General features: G+C 41.1%; 1 protein-coding gene across 1 annotated transcript in view; it reads left to right on the forward strand.

The window, feature by feature from the left end:
• The window catches only part of LOC133662250 (1-phosphatidylinositol 4,5-bisphosphate phosphodiesterase beta-3-like), a 112,099-nt gene that overhangs the window by 32,881 nt on the left and 56,605 nt on the right, over window positions 1-22,613 (forward strand). Inside the window, 2 exon segments of the mRNA XM_062066076.1 lie at window positions 11,833-11,878; window positions 11,881-11,918. Of these exon segments, the coding sequence (XP_061922060.1) occupies window positions 11,833-11,878; window positions 11,881-11,918 (84 nt within the window).

A 22,613-nucleotide genomic window follows, 5' to 3' on the forward strand; every position in this document is an offset into this window, starting at 1 on the left:
TCGGACCGAGAAAGCGACGATTACCCCATTAATTTGAGCGAAAGATTTGTGGATGAGGTACGTGAGAGTGAAGGACTAGAGTGCAGTGCAGGACATATCTTTTTTCGCTTTGACCGTAACTTAGGTACAAGGGCTCATTGGATTCCACACTTTCTCCTTTTTCTATTGTGGATCACAGATTTGTATTTTAAACCACCTCGGATACTATATCCTCTTGAAAATGAGAGTCGAGAACGTGAAATGGACATTCACAGTGACTTTTTTATCTCCACGACAATACATCGGCGAAGCACTTTAGCTACGGAGCTAACGTGATAGCATCGTGCTTAAATGCAGATAGAAACAAAAGAAATAAGCCCCTGACTGGAAGGATGGACAGAAGATCAACAATACTACCAAACTCTGGACCTGTAACCACACGGTTAATGCTGTACCGCTTGGCGAAGCCTAGCAATGCTGTTGCTAACGACGCCATTGAAGCTAACTTAGCTACGGGACCTCGACAGAGCTATGCTAAAAACATTAGCTATCCACCTACGCCAGCCCTCATCGGCTCATCAACATCTGTGCTCACCTGCGTTCCAGCGATCGACGGCGCGACGAAGGACTTCACCCGATCATCGATGCGGTCGGCGGCTAGCGTCGGATAGCGCGTCTGCTATCCAACTCAAAGTCCTCCTGGTTGTGTTGCTGCAGCCAGCCGCTAATACACCGATCCCACCTACAGCTTTCTTCTTTGCAGTCTCCATTGTTCATTAAACAAATTGCAAAAGATTCACCAACACAGATGTCCAGAATACTGTGGAATTTTGCGATGAAAACAGAGCTGTTTGTATTGGGATAAAATGTGTCCGAATACTTCCGTTTCAACCATCGACGTCACGCGCAAACGTCATCATACCTAGACGTTTTCAACCGGAAGTGTGGCGGGAAATTTAAAATTGCACTTTATAAGTTAACCCGGCCGTATTGGCATGTGTTGCAATGTTAAGATTTCATCATTGATATATAAACTATCAGACTGCGTGGTCGGTAGTAGTGGGTTTCAGTAGTCCTTTAAGTATGCGGGGTCAGCTTTGATACATATTAGTCATTAAAGATTCTTAAACCGATTCACTGTATGCTACACTATCTGTTACAGGTGACAAAGCAAATTAGTTTATTATGTCTTAACAATAAGGCATTTATTGTATTATGTCGAGAAAAGCGCTATATAAAAATAATCCATTATTATTATTAACCATACACAAAGAGCTACGGTTGAAATGGTCCCCAGACCACACTTTTGGCAAACGTACAAGAGCGTTTGCCACTCAGGAGCGCTTTGTGGCATATTTTGTCCCTGTTATTTCACCAAACCATGGACCAGAGCGCAAATGGTGTCGAGGAAGTCGTGTAGGAAGAAAATCTAAGAGGTGCTCGCTCATTAGCTGATAAGTGCTTCAGGCATCAGAAGGGGGTCTGTGTGCGTGTGCGTGCCTGTGACATTATGGTCAGGTAATGAGTGTGTGTGTGTGTGTGTGTGTGTGTGTGTGTGTGTGTGTGTGTGTGTGTGTGTGTGTGTGTGTGTGTGTGTGTGTGTGTGTGTGTGTGTGTGTGTGTGTGTGTGTGTGTGTGTGTGTGTGTGTGTGTGAGGTCAGGGGCCGTAGAAGTTGCCTTGCCCCCACAGTCAATTAGGGTGTTGGAAAAGTTGCTGGAGGGAAAGATGTCTGATTGACACAGAGGGAAGTCGACATCCAAAGGTTTTTTCATGGGGTGCTTAATTAGGGAGTGGGTCTAATTATAGATCCACCTACAACACACACACACACACCAGTACTTAAAGTAAACAAGTGTGGTCAGCACTCAGCATGCCTCCACTTTTCTTAAAGTTCACTGACCTTTCATGAAGTTATGTCAAATACAAAACCCAAAACCAGTGAAGTTGGCACATTGTGTAATTCGTAAATAAAAACAGAATACAATGATTTGCAAAACATTTTCAACTTATATTCAATTGAATAGACTGCAAAGAAAATATATTTATTGTTCGAACTGAGAATTGTTTTTATATATTTTTTTTGCAAATAATCATTAACTTAGAATTTAATGGCAGCAACACTTTGCAAAAAAGTTGGCATATTGGCATTTTTACCACTGTGTTACATGGTCTTTCCTTTTTAACAACAATCAGTAAACGTTAGGGAACTGAGGAGACCAATTTTTGAAGCTTTTCAGGTGGAATTACTTCCCATTCTTGCTTGATGTACAGCTTAAGTTGTTCAACAGTCCGGGGTCTCCGTTGTGGTATTTTAGGCTTCATGATGTGCCACGCATTTTCAATGGGAGACAGGTCTGGACTACAGGCAGGCCAGTCTAGTACCTGCAGTCTTTTACCACGAAGCCACGCTGTTGTAGCACGTGGCTTGGCGTTGCCTTGCTGAAATAAGCAGGGGCGTCCACGATAAATTTGCTTGGATGGCAACATATGTTGCTCCAAAACCTGTATGTACCTTTCAGCATTAATGGTGCCTTCACAGATGTGTAAGTTACCCATGTCTCGGGCACTAATACACCCCCATACCATCACAGATGCTGGCTTTTTAACTTTGCGGCTAGAACAATCCGGATGGTTCTTTTCCTCTTTGTTCCGGAGGACACGACGTCCACAGTTTCCAAAAAAAATTTGAAATGTGGACTCGTCAGACCACAGAACACTTTTCCACTTTGCATCAGTCCATCTTAGATGAGCTCAGGCCCAGCAAAGCCGGCAGCGTTTCTGGGTGTTGTTGATAAATGGCTTTCGCTTTGCATAGTAGAGTTTTAACTTACACTTACAGATGTAGCGACAAACTGTAGTTACTGACAGTGGTTTTCTGAAGTGTTCCTTTGCCCATGTGTTGATATCCTTTACACACTGACGTCGCTTTTTGATGCAGTACTGCCTGAGGGATCAAAGGTCTGTAACATCATCGTTTACGTGCAGTGATTTTTCCAGATTCTCTGAAACTTTTGATGCTATTACGAACCGTAGATGGTGAAATCCCTAAATTCCTTGCAAAAGCTCATGGGAAATGTTGTTTTTAAACTGTTCGACAATTTGCTCATGCATTTGTTCACAAACTGGTGACCCTCGCCCCATCCTTGTTTGTGAATGACTGAGCATTTCATGGAAGCTGCTTAGTGGCCTTGTGGTTAGAGTGTCCGCCCTGAGATCGATAGGTCGTGAGTTCAAACCCCGGCCGAGTCATACCAAAGACTATAAAAATGGGACCCATTACCTCCCTGCTTGGCACTCAGCATCAAGGATTGGAATTGGGGGTTAAATTACCAAAATGATTCCCGAGCGCGGCCACCACTATTTACTTTTCCCCTCACCTCCCAGGGGGTGGAACCAGGAGGTGGGTCAAACGCAGAGAGTAATTTCACCACACCTAGGTGTGTGTGACTATCAGTGGTACTTTAACGTTTTTTTACCCAATCATGTCACCCACCTGTTCCCAATTAGCCTGTTCACCTGTGGGATGTTCCAAATAAGTGTTTGATGAACATTCCTCAACTTTTTCAGTTTTTTTTGACACTTGTGCCAGCTTTTTTGAAACATGTTGCAGGCATCAAATTCCAAATGAGCTAATATTTGCAAAAAATTACGTTTTCCAGTTCGAACGTTAAGTATCTTGTCTTTGCAGTCTATTCAATTGCATATAGGTTGAAAAGGATTTGCAAATCATTGTATTCTGTTTTTATTTACGATTTACACAACGTGCCAACTTCACTGGTTTTGGGTTTTGTAAAATATCACTGGTGATTTTGAGACACACATCGACTCTTATTGTTCAAGTGAACATTTTATTAATGACAATTAATAAGGTATGGTGCATTAAAACCCGCTTAAGTCGGTCCTACGTATATTGACAAAAGGTACATGTCTTGATGAAAAAATAAAATAAACAAAAAACATATTTATTCAATGAACTGTATTATAAATGTATTTATGTAATGTATATGATTTCAATTGTCAATATTACGGTACCATTTTCTTAGGGAAAAGTTGCTGAATTTGATAATTTCCTGATCAAATAGCTGCGAAGAAACGGAGTTGTCTCCTCTTGGCTTTAGTGCGCAAATAAATGATAAATGGGTTATACTTGTATAGCGCTTTTCTACCTTCAAGGTACTCAAAGCGCTTTGACAGTATTTCCACATTTACCCATTCACACACACATTCACACACTGATGGCGGGAGCTGCCATGCAAGGAGCGGCTGTGTCTTGCCCAAGGACACAACGGACGTGACTAGGCAGGTAGAAGGTGGGAATTGAACCCCAGTAACCAGCAACACTCCGATAGCTGGCACAGCCACTCTACCAACTTCGCCAAGCCTACCTATACTCGTAGCACAGTATTTTCCGGACTATAAGGCGCACTTAAAATCTTTTTTTTTCTCAAAACTCGACAGTGCGCCTTATAACCCGGTGCGCCTAATGTAAGGAATAAGTTTGGTTGAGCTTACCGACCTCGAAGCAATTTTATTTGGTACAGGGTGTAATGATAAGTGTGACCAGTAGATGGCAGTCAAACATAAGAGATAAGATAGGCTGCACTATGATGGCAATATGACTCAAGTAAACAACACCAACATTTGAAATGTTCCATTGAAAATGTAGTATATTACACACGGCGCTCAAAAATCTATCAACATGTTTTAGTACGACTTTGGTAAGCTATGAAGCCGCACCGCTTTATGGATTGTACTGTGCTTCAACATACGAGTATTATTATGGTGTGTGTATAAGGTAAGACATATTATCAGGCGTTTTGTTTCGCAATATTATGCAAAGCCACTTCTCTTACCTTCTGGTACCTGCTGATCTGTGTTTTGGATCGGCATGAATCCTGGAAAATTGCACACGTCCGCACCGACGTCGTAGTCCAAAAGCTCCTTTTTCTCTATCTTCTTGTTATGTGACATCCTCCGCTGTTGCCATTTCTAATATAAAGTAATGTAAAGTTCTTACTTATATCTGTCAGTAAACTCGCCATGAAAGCGCTAAAACATACCGGTGTAGTGAGTTTACATTATCACCCAAGGAACTTTGGTTATTAGAGAGTTCCGGGCGGCCGGTTTTTCACGGGACACATTTCCATTGTTGTTGTTTAAATAAGACCGCCCGGAAGATACTGTCAGAAAGCGGCTTGAAGATGATCTTTAAAACATAATCTATGCAACATATTGACCAAAGAACCACCATTACATGTTATGTAGACCACAAGGAAGTGTTTTCCATTTATAAAAAAATCATAATAATATGACTCCTTTAATGCGCCCTATAATCCGGCGCGCCTTATATATGAAAAAATATTTTTTTAAAAATAGACCATTCATCGGCAGTGCGCCTTATAATCCGGTGCGCCCTATGGTCTGGAAAATACGGTACTTTGCACTCAACGCTGAGTGGTCTTGGCCAAATACGGGATAGAAACCTATGATGAGGCTGCCGCAAGCCTTTCATCTCTACTCAAAGGGGACCTAATATCCAAAACCAACTTTTGTTCTCTATTGGTACTTGTTTTTGTGTATTCGGGATCTGCATAATTCGGAAAATTTGAAATCCAACTCTGGATGCATTGCGGTGATATTTATAAAACAATCTTGCCTTCCTTCATACTTCATCCAAAGGAGCTGTTCGGAATTTGCCCAATTAGTGGCGTTTTTCCCAAGTGTGACGTCAGTGGGTATTTAGATTTACCCAAAGAGCTATGTGCGAGTCCACCGTCATAGTCCATTAAGCTCCTTCTTTTTGCGCTCGCAAGCTTTTATGTACTGGGGTCTGAGTGTGCTGAGGACAAGCGACAGTCTTTGCAGAAACATTACACCATGACTTTGTGCAGCCTGTGTAGAGCATTTAATGTTAGTGTGACATTGTTGTCCTTGCTAATCGGACAATAAAATATATAGAGAGGGACAGAGGCGGGGGCTTATAGATCACAAACTTAAACTGTTGGCAGACTTTAAAAATGTTAAAAGAAAATAAGAAGGACTTTTACAACCAAACAGCTGCTTCCTATTTTAGTATAATTTAGTTTAATTAAGTATAGGCGCATGAACTACTTATACAAATAAAAGAAAGACCACTGTTTTTCAATTTTATTAATGTGATTAAAAAGTATTTAAAATCAACATTTTGTCACCTAAAGTGAATTATTTATTCTATACTTTTAATGAACAACTTGTATCAACATTGATTGAAGCACAATAATTACAATAAAAAAAAAAAAACAGTGACTGCGTGGGTTTTCCAGCTTCCTCGCACCTCCAAAGACATGCACCTGGGGGTAGGGGCAACACTAAATTAAAGTTAAAGTACCAATGATTGTCACACACACTAGGTGTGGTGAAATGTCTCTCTGCATTTGACCCATCACCCTTGATCACCCCCTGGGAGGTGAGGGGAGCAGTGAGCAGCAGCGGTGGCCGCGCCCGGGAATAATTTTTGGTGATTGGCCCCAGTGTTTGAATGTTGTCTGTCTAATGCAATATTTTTATTCCCTCTTCTCTTTTAACCTTCACCTGTGCTTCTCACCACACTCTCATCTATCTTTTTTCTGTCTTTATTTACTTCTCTCTGTAAAAATCTCCTCTTCTGGCGTTCTTTGTCAGCTGAGCCTGGAGCCTAAACTCAAGGTATGTTCCACCTAAAATAAGGTTTGTTGTTGTGTGCACAAAAGGGAGGGAGTGTAGCTTTTGTGCTATAAGTACATTTTACCAGCTGCTGCTACTGCCATTACTAGCTTTTCTTCTGCATCTTTTTATGCTGTAGTGTGCTAACCAGAAGCTACTATTGGCAAATTAGGCATGCAAGCGCTGTTAATCCACGCCTATATGCTTTTTGGCAGTTTTGACCCCATATATTTGCAGATTTACTTTCTTTGCCTTAGATTGTAAATATTTTTTTTCCAAAAAGGTAACTTCAGTAGAAAGTGGTTTGATGGCACTACCTGCAGAGTGCTAACTATGAATACAGCAGAGGATGAAATTAATTCATTTAACATGTTCTAGCTGAAAGAGGCTTTGACAAGGTGGGATGTTATGCAATTTCATCTTTGATTCATCTTAGTCTAGTCAGGGAGGTAACCAAGAACCCGATAATCAGACCTATAACATTCCTGTGTGGAGTGAGGAGAACCTTCCAGAAGGACAACCATCTCTGCAGCAATCCACCAATCAGGCCTGTATGCTAGAGTGACCAGACGGAAGCTGTTTTTAAGTAAAAACTTTGCCAAAATGCTCCTTAAAAACTCTCAGACCATGGGAAACCAACATTATCTGGTTTGATGAGACAAAGATTTGGCGTGAATGCCAGACATCATGTTTGGAGGAAACCAGGCACCGCTCATCACCAGGCCAATACCATCCCTCGAATAAAGCATGGTGGTGGCAGCATCATGTTGTGGGGATGTTTTTCAGGAACTGGGAGACTAGTCAGGATAGAGAGAAAGATGAATGCAGAAATGTACAGAGACATCCTGGATGATTACCAACGCTTCCCATCCAACCTGATGGAGCTTGAGAGGTGCTGCAAAGAGAAATGGGCGAAACTGCCAAAAGATAGTCGTGCCAAGCTTGTGGCATCACATTCTAAAAGACTTGAGGTTGTAATTGCTGCCAAGGGTGCATCAACAAAGTATTGAGAAAAGTCTGTGAATACTTATGTGCATGTGCTTTTTAATTTTTTAATTTTTAATACATTTGCTAAATCTTTTTTTAAATTTTTTTTTTCAAACCTTTCCCACTATTCACCCCTGTGAATAGTGAGAATCTATACCATAGATACTTAATTTTTAACAACATGCTTCCCTGCTTTTTGAACCATGATGTAATGTAGGGCATTGTTTGTGTTTTTTAAAATTATCATTATTTTTTTAAATTGGTGGGTTTATAGGGTTGTAAATCTCTTTGTGATGGATGATTCGATTCGCATCACGACACATGGATTACAATGCGATTCAAAACAATTCGAAGCAATTCGATTTAGTGTTTGAATGATTCATTAAGATTCGATACGGTGTATTAACAATTTTATTCCATGGTTAACATTTGTGGATGGACACATTCTTTTTCTACACCACAAATCCGCACCTCCTCTTGTTAGGTGATAAATAGTTAGGACCATGGCGCCAAGCGCTCAGACGAGATCTGTCCAAGCTAAGTCTATGAGCATCAACTGATAAAAACTACTCGGATGAGAGGCCAAACGTCTTCTAAGACAACTGATCAGATGAATGCCATGAGAATAACAATAACCTGATAAATGACAACACCCAAACATGAAAAAGCACATTCTATAAATGTGACATGCTTCCAGTATTTAAATTTTCTTTTAACATTCAGTATACCCCCAAAAATGTTAAAGGCCTATTGAAATGACATTTTTTATTAAAACGGGGATAGCAGATCCATTCTATGTGTCATACTTGATTATTTCGCGATATTGCCATATTTTTGCTGAAAGGATTTAGTAGAGAACATCGACGATAAAGTTCGCAACTTTTGGTCGCTGATAAAAAAAAAAGCCTTGCCTGTACCGGAAGTAGCGTGACGTCACAGGTTGAAAGGCTCCTCACATTTCCCCATTGTTTTCAATGGAGCGAGAGCGATTCTGACCGAGAAAGCGACGATTACCCCATTAATTTGAGCCAGGATGAAAGATTCGTGGATGAGGAACGTGAGAGTGAAGGACTAGAGTGCAGTGCGGGACGCATCTTTTTTCGCTCTGACCGTAACTTAGGTACAAGCTGGCTCATTGGATTCCACACTCTTCTCATTTTTCTATTGTGGATCACGGATTTGTATTTTAAACCACCTCGGATACTATATTCTCTTGAAAATGAGAGTCGAGAACGCGAAATGGACATTCACAGTGACTTTTATCTCCACAACAATACATCGGCGAAACACTTTAGCTACGGAGCTAACGTGATAGCATCGGGCTTAACTGCATACAGAAACAAAAGAAATAAGCCCCTGACTGGAAGGATAGACAGAAAATCAACAATACTATTAAACCATGGACCTGTAAATACACAGTTAATGCTTTCCAGCCTGGCGAAGGTTAACAATGCTGTTGCTAACGGCGCCATTGAAGCTAACTTAGCAACGGGACCTCACAGAGCTATGCTAAAAACATTAGCTCTCCACCTACGCCAGCCAGCCCTCATCTGCTCATCAACACCCGTGCTCACATGCGTTCCAGCGATCGACAGTGTGACGAAGGACTTCAGCCGTTTACCGATGCGGTCGGCGGCTAGCGTCGGATAGCGCATCTGCTATCCACCTCAAAGTCCTCCTGTTTGTGTTGCTGCAGCCAGCCGCTAATACACCGATCCCACCTACAACTTTCTTCTTTGCAGTCTTCATTGTTCATTAAACAAATTGCAAAAGATTCACCAACACAGATGTCCAGAATACTGTGGAATTTTGAGATGAAAACAGAGCTTTTTGTATTGGATTCAATGGCGTCCAAATACTTCCGTTCAAACGATTGACGTCACGCGCATACGTCATCATACATAGACGTTTTCAACCGGAAGTTTAGCGGGAAATTTAAAATTGCACTTTATAAGTTAACCCGGCCGTATTGGCATGTGTTGCAATGTTAAGATTTCATCATTGATATATAAACTATCAGACTGCGTGGACGGTAGTAGTGGGTTTCAGTAGGCCTTTAAATAAAGTAAAAAAGGCATGCCTATGTCAAATATATTTCATTTCCACGAGTCAAGTCAAGTCAGTGTCGTCGCAGATGCCTACTGGTTCCAGCAAATGGCTTGACTGGGGGGTCGGGACTTCTGGGACAAGGATGGAAGTGACGTGGGTCGTGAAAAGTGGGAAGTGACGTGGTCGTGAAAAGGTTGTTAGAAAAAAGAACAAGACACGGGAGGTTCGGCCTGTTGTACAAGAATGTTGCATTTTGTGAAATAAAGAAAGACATACTGGGAATCTGTTTGAGCCGCCATTCCTAGGGATGTTCCAATTTTGACGGACGGCGCAGCACAGAGACGGTTGACGTTGTGTATCTTGTGGAAATCGGGGTAATTATTTGTCGGGCAGCCGTAACTCTCATGTTGTTGTAAAGATGAACTGTTACATGATTGCTCGTCTTGCGTGACACCCGGTCCATGAATCTACGTCTATTCTCGTCCCCAGTTACATAAGTAAGGCAACAAGTGTGTGATTCTTTTCACAGACAACCCTGGCTATCGTGTTGTTTTAAAGACAAAAACAGTCAACTGATTTCCAGTTCGGTGCGATAACCTGTTAGGGATTCACAGCTGAATGTTATTGATTAAAGGCGCTGTAACTAACGTAGCTGAACCGGCCACTTATCAAACCGGATATCCGGTTGCATCAGTTTAACGTTAACAACTAGAGATGTCCGATTATATCGGACTGCCCATATTATCAGCCGATAAATGCTTTAAAATGTAATATCGGAAATTATCGGTATCTGTTTCAAAAAGTAAAATGTATGACTTTTTAAAACGCCGCTGTACGGAGTGGTACACGGACGTAGGGAGAAGTACAGAGCGCCAATAAAACTTAAAGGCACTGCCTTTGCGTGCCGGCCCAATCACGTAATATCTACGGCTTTTCACATACACAAGTGAATGCCATACATACTTGGTCAACAGCCATACAGGTCACACTGAGGGTAGCTGTATAAACAACTTTAACACTGTTACAAATATGCGCCACACTGTGAACCCACACCAAAGAAGAATGACAAACACATTTCGGGAGAACATCCGCACCGTAACACAACAGAACAAATACCCAGAACGCCTTGCAGCACTAACTCTTCCGGGATGCTACAATATACACCGCTACAATATACACCCCCCGCTACTCCCTATCCCCCCCACCTCAACCCCGCCCACCTCAACCTCCTCATGCTCTCTCAGGGAGAGCATGTCCAAAATTCCAAGCTGCTGTTTTGAGGCATGTTAAAAAAAAGAATGCACTTTGTGACTTCAATAATAATATGGCAGGTGCCATGTTGGCATTTTTTTCCATACTTCAATTGATTTGTATTGGAAAACCTTGTTACATTGTTTAATGCATCCAGTGTGGCATCACAACAAAATTAGGCATAACAATGTGTTAATTCCACGACTGTATATATTGGTATCGGTTGATATCGGAATCGGTAATTAAGAGTTGGACAATATCGGATATCGGCAAAAAAGCCATTATCGGACATCTCTATTAACAACCATAGTTACCGGGCAGATCTTCCCATCTAATGGTGATAATGATGTCAGTCATCCGTAAACAATAAACCGCATCAGTATGTCTGGGGGCTTCGTCTGCTGGGCCTCCAGTGTGATTACTGGCTGTAATTACAGAGCCTGTGTGTGCGTGGCTATGATATATTTTATGATAATGATCATACTAATGACATGCTAATGTTGCCGTCTCTTCTGTCATTATGAGGTCATTGTAAGACAGGAAAACACTAACATGATGCACGTTTTACTGAATTCGCTACCGGTTGTTCAACTAAAAAGTAACAGACGGTCCTTGTACGCTTCCATTTGGTAATTGTTGCCAATTAAGATGAATGGTACCCTAATTATGTTTCATAAGCAACTTAAGTGTTGTTTTTTTCCCCAACATTCATGTTTGCATAGCTTGATCACACCCTCCCTTTGCACACGGCCAAAATTAGACGAACGAAATGGTTATTTTCTGCATCCATTTATCACAAAGCTCACTAGTGGCGAGTGTTTATTGTATTATTTTTGAGCAAATGTTTGTGCTTCTCTAAAGGCTCTATTTCTGTCATCATCCAGGAGCCTAACAGTGGGTCCCCCACACTGGTCACCCTTAAAGTGGACCAGATGGATTCTTCCTGTACTGGACCGGAGGCGCCAACATGGTGAGGCACAAACACACACAATCAATGACCACATTAGGGTTTTGTGGATATGTTGCACATCGCAGCTTTAATTCATTAGTCAATGCTGCGGCCTTTGTTTCCTCCCTTTTGTACTCCCCTCATCCTTTTAGTCCACCATGGCGTTTCGACCTTTCTGCCTACCACTGGTTAATGCCATTACTGCAACTATATTAGATTGTATGTTGAGGGCATTGAGTGGCCATAATTAGCAAGAGGCAACAGGCAGTGAGATAGCAGGATGTGGGTTGGGGGAGTGGGTAGTGTAGTCAGGGATATTGAATTCTCACTCATCGTCCAGAACTACAGTATTGCCTATGTCTCCATTGGCTTTGTTTATGAGTATAGGTGACATTTCAAAGACTGCTTTTTCTCCACACCCCAACACGCCTTAAACCTCCAGTCATGTTTGACTGCCTAATTATTCAAAGGCATGTGAAAAATGATGTTGCTGGTCAGTATCGTGACTGTTGACAATCTAGTAGTTGCATGCAACAGCTTTGACTTTACCTCAGCACGTGTTTGTGCGCGCGCGCGCGTGTGTGTTGTCATAATAGGCCATTCACCGCCGCAGGTGCAGCCATGACACTATTTAGCAAAGAGTCAGAGATTAATTTCAATCTGTCTCTTCTCACGCTGGCCTTCTGTGTAGCTTTACAAAGATGGAAGCAAAGACGTGATGTATCGGGACATGCAAATGTCTCCTGTCCCTAGAATCTGTCCGAACTTCCCTATGCTTTCCTGGAAATGCCAGCATGCTGCAATATTTGAATACAAATACAACTTGTCATCACAAATGCCACAACAGCCTCTCTCCTCGTGTCTTAAATAAGGGTTGTCCAAGGTGCGGGCCACTCAAAGCTTTACCATGGGGTTTTTTGGGTTTATGTACAAAAAGTATTAAAGCCCTCGTATCCTTTAATTTATCTTTGTTTGGACCTCGGTAAAACCCGTTTGGACACGGCTGCATTAAAGCATTCCAGCTCCCATGCTTTTTGCCAGCAAGGTTCAATTCTGGCTCCAAACTCTTGCACTGTTATTTCAACCGCATTCAAGCTTCAAACGAGTGTTTGAGGGCAGAGCGGAAAAGCAGGAAAGGGGACACAGCAACACAGATATCCAGCTATTAATAGTGAGAACAGTCTTACACAGATGACTTGCAAGGGTATTCTGGATGGGAACCCAATTCTCGGAATAGCGGGACCCAAAATATTTGATCTCCTGTGTGCCCTTTTGAATGTCGCCACTCTGCTTTACTTATGACTCTAGATGTCAGATGATACAGGTTTTTTTACTTACCAAAAAATCACAATCATTTCCTCGGTACTATTTATGCTATTACCTCTTTGGGGTGTGGGAGGAAGTAATTTGCGTTAAATAGATTTTCTCGTGACGCGACTGTCTGGCATGGGGTTTGGCAGACGGCTTTTTTTAGTTTAGAGCGTTCCACGGAAACCTTTTCAAGTTTTTCTAAAGAGGATTATTTTAACTGTTACCTTGGATGATTTGATTATGAATGTTCCCTTGTCCATCCGTCATACACGTCATTTAAATGTGCAGTCTGGATTCTGTCTGTTTTATTTTTATGACTTCTCAGTCCTGTCGGTACTTAATTTTTTTATTTCTCCATCTTTTCCTACCTCGTGTTCCCCAACCTTTCCCCCTCGTCGTCTTTGCCTGTGGTGATAAGACGCTGCCGACACATGCGCACAGTGGTTTGGCAATGAAAAGGAGAGAGGCACACCCCACTTGCACCAGCAAGGCAGTTTTTCTTTCATTTTCACTCACTGGTAATCCCTTCTTCTTCTCTCTGCCTTCCTTCAGCCTTTAAATGTCTTCAAATCTGAACCTTAACCTTTTCACTGCAACTTTAGTCTTAATGTGGATTTATATGCAATGCTCTCCACTGGCTTGTCGCAGGCCTTAAATTTTGTCAAAATATTTAAAAGTAGCGACAGCTGGACTCACTTACACCACATACAGGATGGAGCTCAGCGTTGGCGTCACATTGGTTGACACTTTTTTGAATGTATCACCTTGAAGAGATTTCCTGGCTTTTTGCTAACGTATGCAGTTTGTTCCAAAGCTAGGGGAGAGGTAAAGTAGGCCGTCCAAGCAATCGGATATTGTATAACTGCTGCTCGTTGAGGCCAAAACGTGTCAAGTAAAGTAGATTCCAGCGGTTGATAGTTACTTGCGATACAATAACATACAGACAACCTCCGGCTAATGTGTGTGTGTCACTTTTGTCCTGCATGTGCACAAATACCCCTCATCATAATGGCAACTTACCTTAGAGCTTTTAGGTTTTTCAAGTCTTTGGCTGCCTTTTTTGATGATTCACTGAGCTCCATGACAGCTGGAAGTTGTCTCTCACTTGCACGCACACACAAGTGCACGAGAAAGAGTTCCTCCATGAACTGCAAGATGACATTTCCTCCCTCTTTGCCATAAATCCTTCTGTGCTCTTTCTATTAAAATCTTAATTTCTCTATCGTCTTCCGTAACCCCCCCCATACTGTAGTTGCTCCATCAGCAACCCCCATCCCCCTAGACACACACACACTTTCTTTCAACAACACTCCCATAATCTCGCTCATTTTATCTGTGGCCGTGGGAAAGTGAGCAGGAAGTTGCACAGACGGGGTCCACAATGTTTTTTTTTTAATATATCCAATACTACCCTCTTGTTCCCAGAGTCCCTCACTCTTCCTTTTTTACTTCTTCACTTCGGGTCTTTGCTCCTTCCTACAAGCTTCAATTGACATGCCATTAGCCCCTGAGCCCACAGAGGGATGGCCGCTATTTGAGAATCGAATTGATTCTTGACACATTAATGAACAATTGAAGTGCCGGCATTGACACTGAAAACAGGTGGTAGAAAGTTCCAAATGGCTGCACCAGACTTGACCAATTAACCCAGTGGTGTGCCGTCAGGGCGAGCAAGGCCTTCTCTGCTGGCCTAACATAACCAGAAATCATGATCATAATTAAAGATAAAAGTATCTTTTAATTTACTTTCCCTAGATATCTAGTATTCATATTCTCTTCATGTCATACTATGCTCCTTCGAGCGCTGTTGTTTTTACGTTAGAGTTGTTATTCAATCAGAATTCATCTAGCTTATGTTGCCATGCTGTACGAAATCTGCCCGGGGCCTTCAGAATCAGCAATGTAGCCGTCTCTGCACTGGAAGTGAACGGGAACATACAGTTGATAGACAGTTGCGATAGCCAATCAGATCACAAGTTGTTGTCAGTAAGGCCTTCTAGATGGCCTCACGTTGAACGTGACATTTAGATACATAGATAGTACTTTATTGATTCCTTCAGGAGAGTTCCCTCAGGAAAATAAAAAATGTACGCATCCTGTGATTGGATACTCACCGGGCCCATTAGCGGATGAATTTGAGAACACATTAGAGTTGACAGACAGTTGCGATAGCCAATCAGATCACAAGTTGTTGTCAGTAGCCTATCTAGGTAGCCTGATGTTAACAAGACTGTGATTGGATACTCACTTGTCATTCCAAAGTGAGTATCCAATCACAAGTTGCAACTTAGCAGGAAGCAGGAAGTGTTGACCCACAAAGAAGGAGGACTAAAACGTTGATTAGGTGGCAGATATATATTTGCATGGCCATTTCAAAAACAAAACTACATCTTGTGAGACGATGTCGGCGATGAAATGACGAAATGCTCGCCATTTCCACTCGAATCAGCCGACTACAAGGGGTACTACTGGCTTATATGGCGTCGATTGGGTGCTAGGGATGATGTTCGATAAGAAATTATCGAGTTTGAGCCTATTAACGAATCCTCTTATCGAACCGATTCCTTATCGATTCTCTTATAGAGTCCAGATAGGTTGTTATATATGGAAAAAAACACACAATATTTGGTTTAACAAATCACTTCACATTCTCTACTATAGTATTACCATATCTGAGTTATTGTGCAGAAATGTGGGGAAATAACTACAAATGTGCGCTACATTCATTAACCGTGTTACAAAAAAGATCAATTAGATCAGGGGTGCTCATTACGTCGATCGCGATCTACCGGTCGATCACGGAGGGTGTGTCAGTCGATCCCCAGCCAGGCATTAAAAAAATAGTCCTAAAAATGAGCGATCGTAAATCTTCACTATGACGTCACTTTCGTCACTTGATTGACATTCACTGCACCCGAGGGTCTTCTGAGATGACGCTGGCTGCTGCCAGCTCATTATTAAGAAAAAATTACCGACAGGAAGGCGAGAAACACTTTTTATTTCAACAGACTCGTGACAGCGAGTCGTCAAAACTCCAAAGACCGACTGCACAGTTCCTGCCTTCACAATAAAAGCTCTGCTTCATCCTGCCTGCGCTAAGAGTCTCAGAAAGCTGGCGTGCACAAGCTAGCAAGCTACGGAGTTTGCCGCCAATGTATTTCTTGTAAAGTGTGCACTGTATACAAAGGAGTACAGAAGCTGGACAAATAAGATGCCAAAAACCAACCACTTTCATGTGGTATTGGACAGAAAGGATGACTTTTTTTCTCCTCCATTTGAAAATGCGGACGTTATCAGCACTACTGTCTGATTCCTATCAAAGCAAGTCATCAGAATCAGGTAATACACCAACTTATATTCTTGTCTTCATGAAAGGAAGTAATCTATATGTGTTAAACATGCTTGCATTATCTTTAAACACCTTTAACTTGTTAACAATATGTGTTAAACATCCTTGCATTATCTTTAAACACCTTTAACTTGTTAACAATATTAACTATATGTATTAAACATTCTTGTATTATCATTAAACACCTTTAATTTATTAAAAATATTAACTATATGTGTTAAACATGCTTGCATTATCATTAAACACATTTAACTTGTTAACAAAAACATATATTTCATAAATAAGTAAATATAAATTATATATATGAATGAGGTAGATCCCCGCGACTTGATCAATTGAAAAGTAGCTCGCCTGGAAAAAAAGTGTGAGCACCCCTGAATTAGACTGATACATAATGTTGGATATAGAGAACATACAAACACTTTATTTATTGAGTCAAAAATATTAAAGTTAGATGATTTGGTAACATTGCAAACAGCTAAAATGATGTCGAATTAAATGATGGAATGGATTAAGTAAAGAAGTTAAACATTGTACTGATATGATCCAGTTTAAGAGGTTGTTCAAATGAATAGTGCTTACAAAGTACAAAGAAGAAGAATTATGAGAAATACTTTCAACCTTATTGAAAATAAGATATTCTTCATTCAGTATATTAATAATGACTGAATTAATTAATTACATATTACAAAATTGTTGTATATACTAATTCACAGATATTTTATTATAAAAAGGTCAGTAAATGATGTATATATTTGTCGGATCATGTTTTGTTTAGTTATGTTCTGTTAGTTTTGGACTTCCTTAGTTGTTTTGTGCACTTCGGGGGTTTGTTTTAGTTACCGTGGTTACTTATGATTTTCACCTGCCTTGTACGCGCACCTGTTGCTCATCAGAGACTCCATTTAAGCCTGCCTTTTCCGGTCACTCGTTGTGGCTTCATTGTTTGCATTAGCAACAGTTACGTTGGCATTCTGGTTTTCGAGCGCATGATTCCTGTGCTAAAGTTACCTTAGCTTCTAGTATTCCTGTGCTAAGTAAGTTTTTGCTTTAGCTTCTCGTGCGAACGGCACGCTTTCCTTTTGTTTCGTTCCTGTCTGTTGTAATGTGTATGATTTATGAGAAATAAATCATCTCCTACCTGCACGCTTTCGTCCGTAGCCGTCAGTTTTGCGTCCCGGAAGAACAAACCGCAACACGCCGCACCCCACCGTGACAAATGACTGTGCTACGTGACGTCATTTCTTGTGATGTCCTACGGGGCATTTCTTGTCGGGACGGGATTCGAATAAAGAACCAACTCTTTTTCTTTACTATAGTGGTCTCCATAACGGGTACCGATTCTCAAAAAGGGATTCGAGTCCGAGGACTCGGTTATTTTCTTATCGAACAACCGGGAAAACCGGTTTCAAGCATCATCCCTATTGGGTGCTACAAATTATGAGTTCAAATATTTTATTTCTTGATTTTTTCCCGTTTAATATGTTTTTTGCAATTAAAATTTTTACAGTACCACATAAGATATGTTTTAATTGCTGATGCGTGTATATTGATTTTTAAATGCGCCAGAAAATAACCCGTTTTCTACACTGTTGAGGTTTTTCAAAGCCCAGTAGTGCATAAATGCGTTTCTGTATAGTATTTCTCCAGCAATTATGGTATTTTGAGAGGTAATCTTTGAAGTCGGACTTCACTGAAGGCCTAGGTGGGAAATGCACGGCCCGTCACTGAATTAACCTTATATGACAACTTAATAAATTATTTGTTTTTATAAGTCGTGTCAAAATTAACGCATTACCTCATGTGATTATTCACATAAAATGTACGCATTAATCATGACACACTTCAAATAATCATGCAATTCATTTTTGACCGTACAAGCTCTTTACCTTGACTGCTATATGGTCAGTGATCAGATCAATGCTTATGTCAGTACAAAAATAAATGAGGAGACTTTGGATAAAACTTTTGCCAAGTTTTGTGCAAATAAAGGTCATGCATTTGAGTGAAATATTTAAAAAACGTTCCTGGGTGACAATAAAATTGCATTTGTGTACAAAATCAGGGTCTTATCTTCAGCAAATTTTAATTATGCAAGCTAGTAAATCACCTGTGATTAATTATGATTAATCCAAATTTCGCGATTGTGATTAATCTGATTAAAAATGTATTAATTTTACAGCCCTGGTTTTTTATGCTAGATCCGAGTCACTTTAATTGCCCTGTAGATACTGTTTACAATCAGCAATAAGCTTATGAAAACCTATATTCCCAAATTATATTAGTGTACAATGTGTGATGACCGATATTTTCGGACCTTGACGCAGACATGAGAGTGGTGATGTTGTACAAAACAATTTATTAACAGTTGTACAAAAATACGCAAAAACAACAGCAAGAGTAAGAAAGCCGTAAAGTACAAACCAATAACGAGTTAAGCGACGGAAGTCTTTTTTAAACATATCATCGTAATTCACTCAAGCATGTCCAAAATTAACAGATACTACGATTAAAGAATGGGAAGCAACAACAGTTTAGAACAGAGAAACAAGTAGAAGAGGGTGAAAGGTGGACAACTAAAAACCTACCCGTAACCTAGGCCAACAAAAGACGAAACTTACAACAAACTAGGAATTAAAATGTAACATGGTTGCTAGGGTTGGGCGAAACTATACATTTTGGTATCGATATTATACCAGGTAAATAGACTTAAAAGGTTCTTTATTGTCAAGGGTAAGTGGTGGAAATAATACCAATATAACTATAAAGCGATACTTTTTCTCACATGTTAGCGATTTTTAATGTCTTGATATCGTACAATATATTTTTAAAGGCAGCCTATGATGATTTTAATCTACATTGTACAGACATGTTGTTTAGATCATATGTTTTGGATATGCTTTGCTGTACGTTTTTCCCACAGTCACATACATTTTCTGAGTATGCCCAGAAAACGTGTTGTTTTAGGGAGTTTTCGTTTTAGATGCTACCCCCCGTTCCCCCCACCTCAACCTCCTCATGCTCTCTCAGAGAGCGCATGTCCCAAATTCCAAGCTGCTGTTTTGAGGCATGTTAAAAAAATAATGCACTTTGTGACTTCAATAATAAATATGGCAGTGCCATTTTGGCATTTTTTTCCATAACTTGAGTTGATTTATTTTGGAAAACCTTGTTACATTGTTTAATGCATCCAGCGGGGCATCACAACAAAATTAGGCATAATAATGTGTTAATTCCACGACTGTATATATCGGTTGATATCGGAATCGGTAATTAAAAGTTGGACAATATCGGATATCGGCAAAAAAGCCATTATCGGACATCTCTACTCGTGTTTCCTCCTTTTGTCGAAATAGAAATCTTGCAATTGTTGCAAGTAGCGCTATTGCAATCTTTTTTTGTAAAAAAAAAGCCAAACTTTGGAGTGTTTGTGCCGCCTGGACGCCATGTCTCTTACTGTCTGACGTCCCTACGCATGTTGTGTAACACTACGCACGTTGCGTAGTGATGTCATTCCTGCCCACAAGGTACCATCAAATCGTTTAAAAAAATGGCAAGCAACTCCAAGGATTGATAAACTAGGATCAATCAGAATCAGAAATACTTTATTAATCCCTGAGGGGAAATTAAGATTTTCAGCACAATCACATTCAAGATCAAACAAACATTACAGGGAGACAGAACAGGATCGCTGACGGGTCTGCCAACTTCCGGCGCCCTTTACAAAAAAGGTGAGAAACAGGTGAACGCTTGGGAGGGGGAGTGGGGGGTTGAGAAAACCAAAAAAAAAATTCAGTCTAAGCCTGGGCCCTGGAGAGGGGGTCTAGACTGAGGCCAAGGAAAAAAAAACCTCATAGCCATAGAACACAAGCATGTGTGTAAGAGGGAATTATCAAAGAACACAAAGGACATTAAGGACATTAAACGAGCAGAGCTGATGCATTTCTACATACAGCTACAAAAGTAAAATAAAAAAATTAATTAATAATCAAAAAACATGTACACTGCGGTGGCCTCTGCGGTGTTCCACGCCATCGTCCGCTGGGGTGGGGGAGCATGGCCAGAGACAGGAGCAGACCCAACCAAGCAACCAAGATAGCCGACTCCACCTTCGCCCGCCCACTAACTCTCGGCCAGTGTCCAGTCTGCATGGACGAGCGAAGATACGTCTAAGGAGACCGAGGTATCTGATACCTGCTCATTCAGCCAAGACACTGTGAAGCTTGTCCGTCCCGGCGCTCAGCCCTCGCTCCTCAGCCCTCGCTCCGCAGCCCTCGCTCCGCAGCCCTCGCTCCGCAGCCCTCGCTCCGCAGCCCTGTCTCTTCAAAAAAGGGCCCACTGTTAAAAAGGACTGCAAATCACATTGCGATTTATCGCTTTGGCATTGTTTAACACGAGTATCCAACATTGCAACAACATTTATAGGTCAGAAATGAGGAAAATCATATTTTGGCAGATTGTAACTCAAAAACGACATCGGTAAACCTGCTACGTAAAATGCTGCTGTTCTGCTACTTCGCAGTACGGGGTTAGTGGTGGGAAAGGCAGTACAAGATGTTGCATTTAGAATTTCTCATTGAAGTTGGCGGAATATTACACTGCTGTAATTTACTGTGACTCAAATGTTGTAATACGTATTGCATTGGGAACTGGCTAGGCGGAAAAAAGGTATTACAATAATAGATAAATTGGGTCCATGACCCAATGAATTCTAGTAACAATATAAGAAAGTGTGTGTTTAACATGAGCCAGCTGGATCGTTTGTTGAAACGTATAAATAGCTATCTAAAAGAGATTACCCAAGTCGAAGAGGTACTTTCTGCACACACACACACACACACACACACACACACACACACACACACACACACACACACACACACACACACACACACACACACACACACACACACACACACACACACACACACACACACACACACACACACATGCAGTGTGAGTGTTTGTGCAGGGGGAAGTTGAGTGTCATTCGATAATGTGACAGCTTCCTCTCCTCTTTTGCTTGGTCACTTGCACTATTTTCTGTTGACATTATCTGTTGGCGCACATGTGCACACACGCTCAATTCCAACAAAGAATTGAGGAATAGATATGCATCAAATCCATGGCATATGTAGTTACTGAAAGCTTATGCAGGCTCAAACCTAACTGGAGTGTCAAGAGGAACATTGTGCTACTAGAGCATTACTAGCTTAGTCTATCATTGTTCCCTTTTTAAAGTTACAGTGGTACTTTAAAGGCCTACTGAAACCCACTACTACCGACCACGCAGTCTGATAGTTTATATATCAATGATGAAATCTTAACATTATAACACATGCCAATACGGCCGGGTTAACTTATAAAGTGACATTTTAAATTTGCCGCTAAACTTCCGGTTCGAAACGCCTCTGAGGATGACGTATGCGCGTGACGTAGACCGGCGAACACGGGTATGCCTTCCACATTGAAGCCAATACGAAAAAGCTCTGTTTTCATTTCATAATTCCACAGTATTCTGGACATCTGTGTTCGTGAATCTGTTTCAATCATGTTCATTGCATTATGAAGAAGGAAGCTGAGCAAGCAAAGAAGAAAGTTGTCGGTGCGAAATGGACGTATTTTTCGAACGTAGTCAGCCACAACAGTACACAGCCGGCGCTTCTTTGTTTACATTCCCGAAAGATGCAGTCAAGATGGAAGAACTCGGATAACAGAGACTCTAACCAGGAGGACATTTGACTTGGATACACAGACGCCTGTAGAGAACTGGGACAACACAGACTCTTACCAGGATTACTTTGATTTGGATGACAAAGACGCAGACGTGTTACTGTGAGTATGCAGCTTTGGCTTTTTTTTGCGTATGTACGTAACTTTTTTAAAATATATAAGCTTTATGAACCTTGGGTTAGGTGAACGGTCTTTTGGGCTGAGTGATTGTGTGTGTTGATCATGTGTTTGAATTGTATTGGCGTGTTCTATGGAGCTAGGAGCTAGCAGAGGAGCTAGGAGCTAGCATAACACGTACCGTACCGTACGTGCGCGTCACGTAC

The sequence above is a fragment of the Entelurus aequoreus genome, linkage group LG12, assembly GCF_033978785.1.
Source record: "Entelurus aequoreus isolate RoL-2023_Sb linkage group LG12, RoL_Eaeq_v1.1, whole genome shotgun sequence".
In the NCBI taxonomy this organism is placed as follows: Eukaryota; Metazoa; Chordata; class Actinopteri; order Syngnathiformes; family Syngnathidae; genus Entelurus; species Entelurus aequoreus.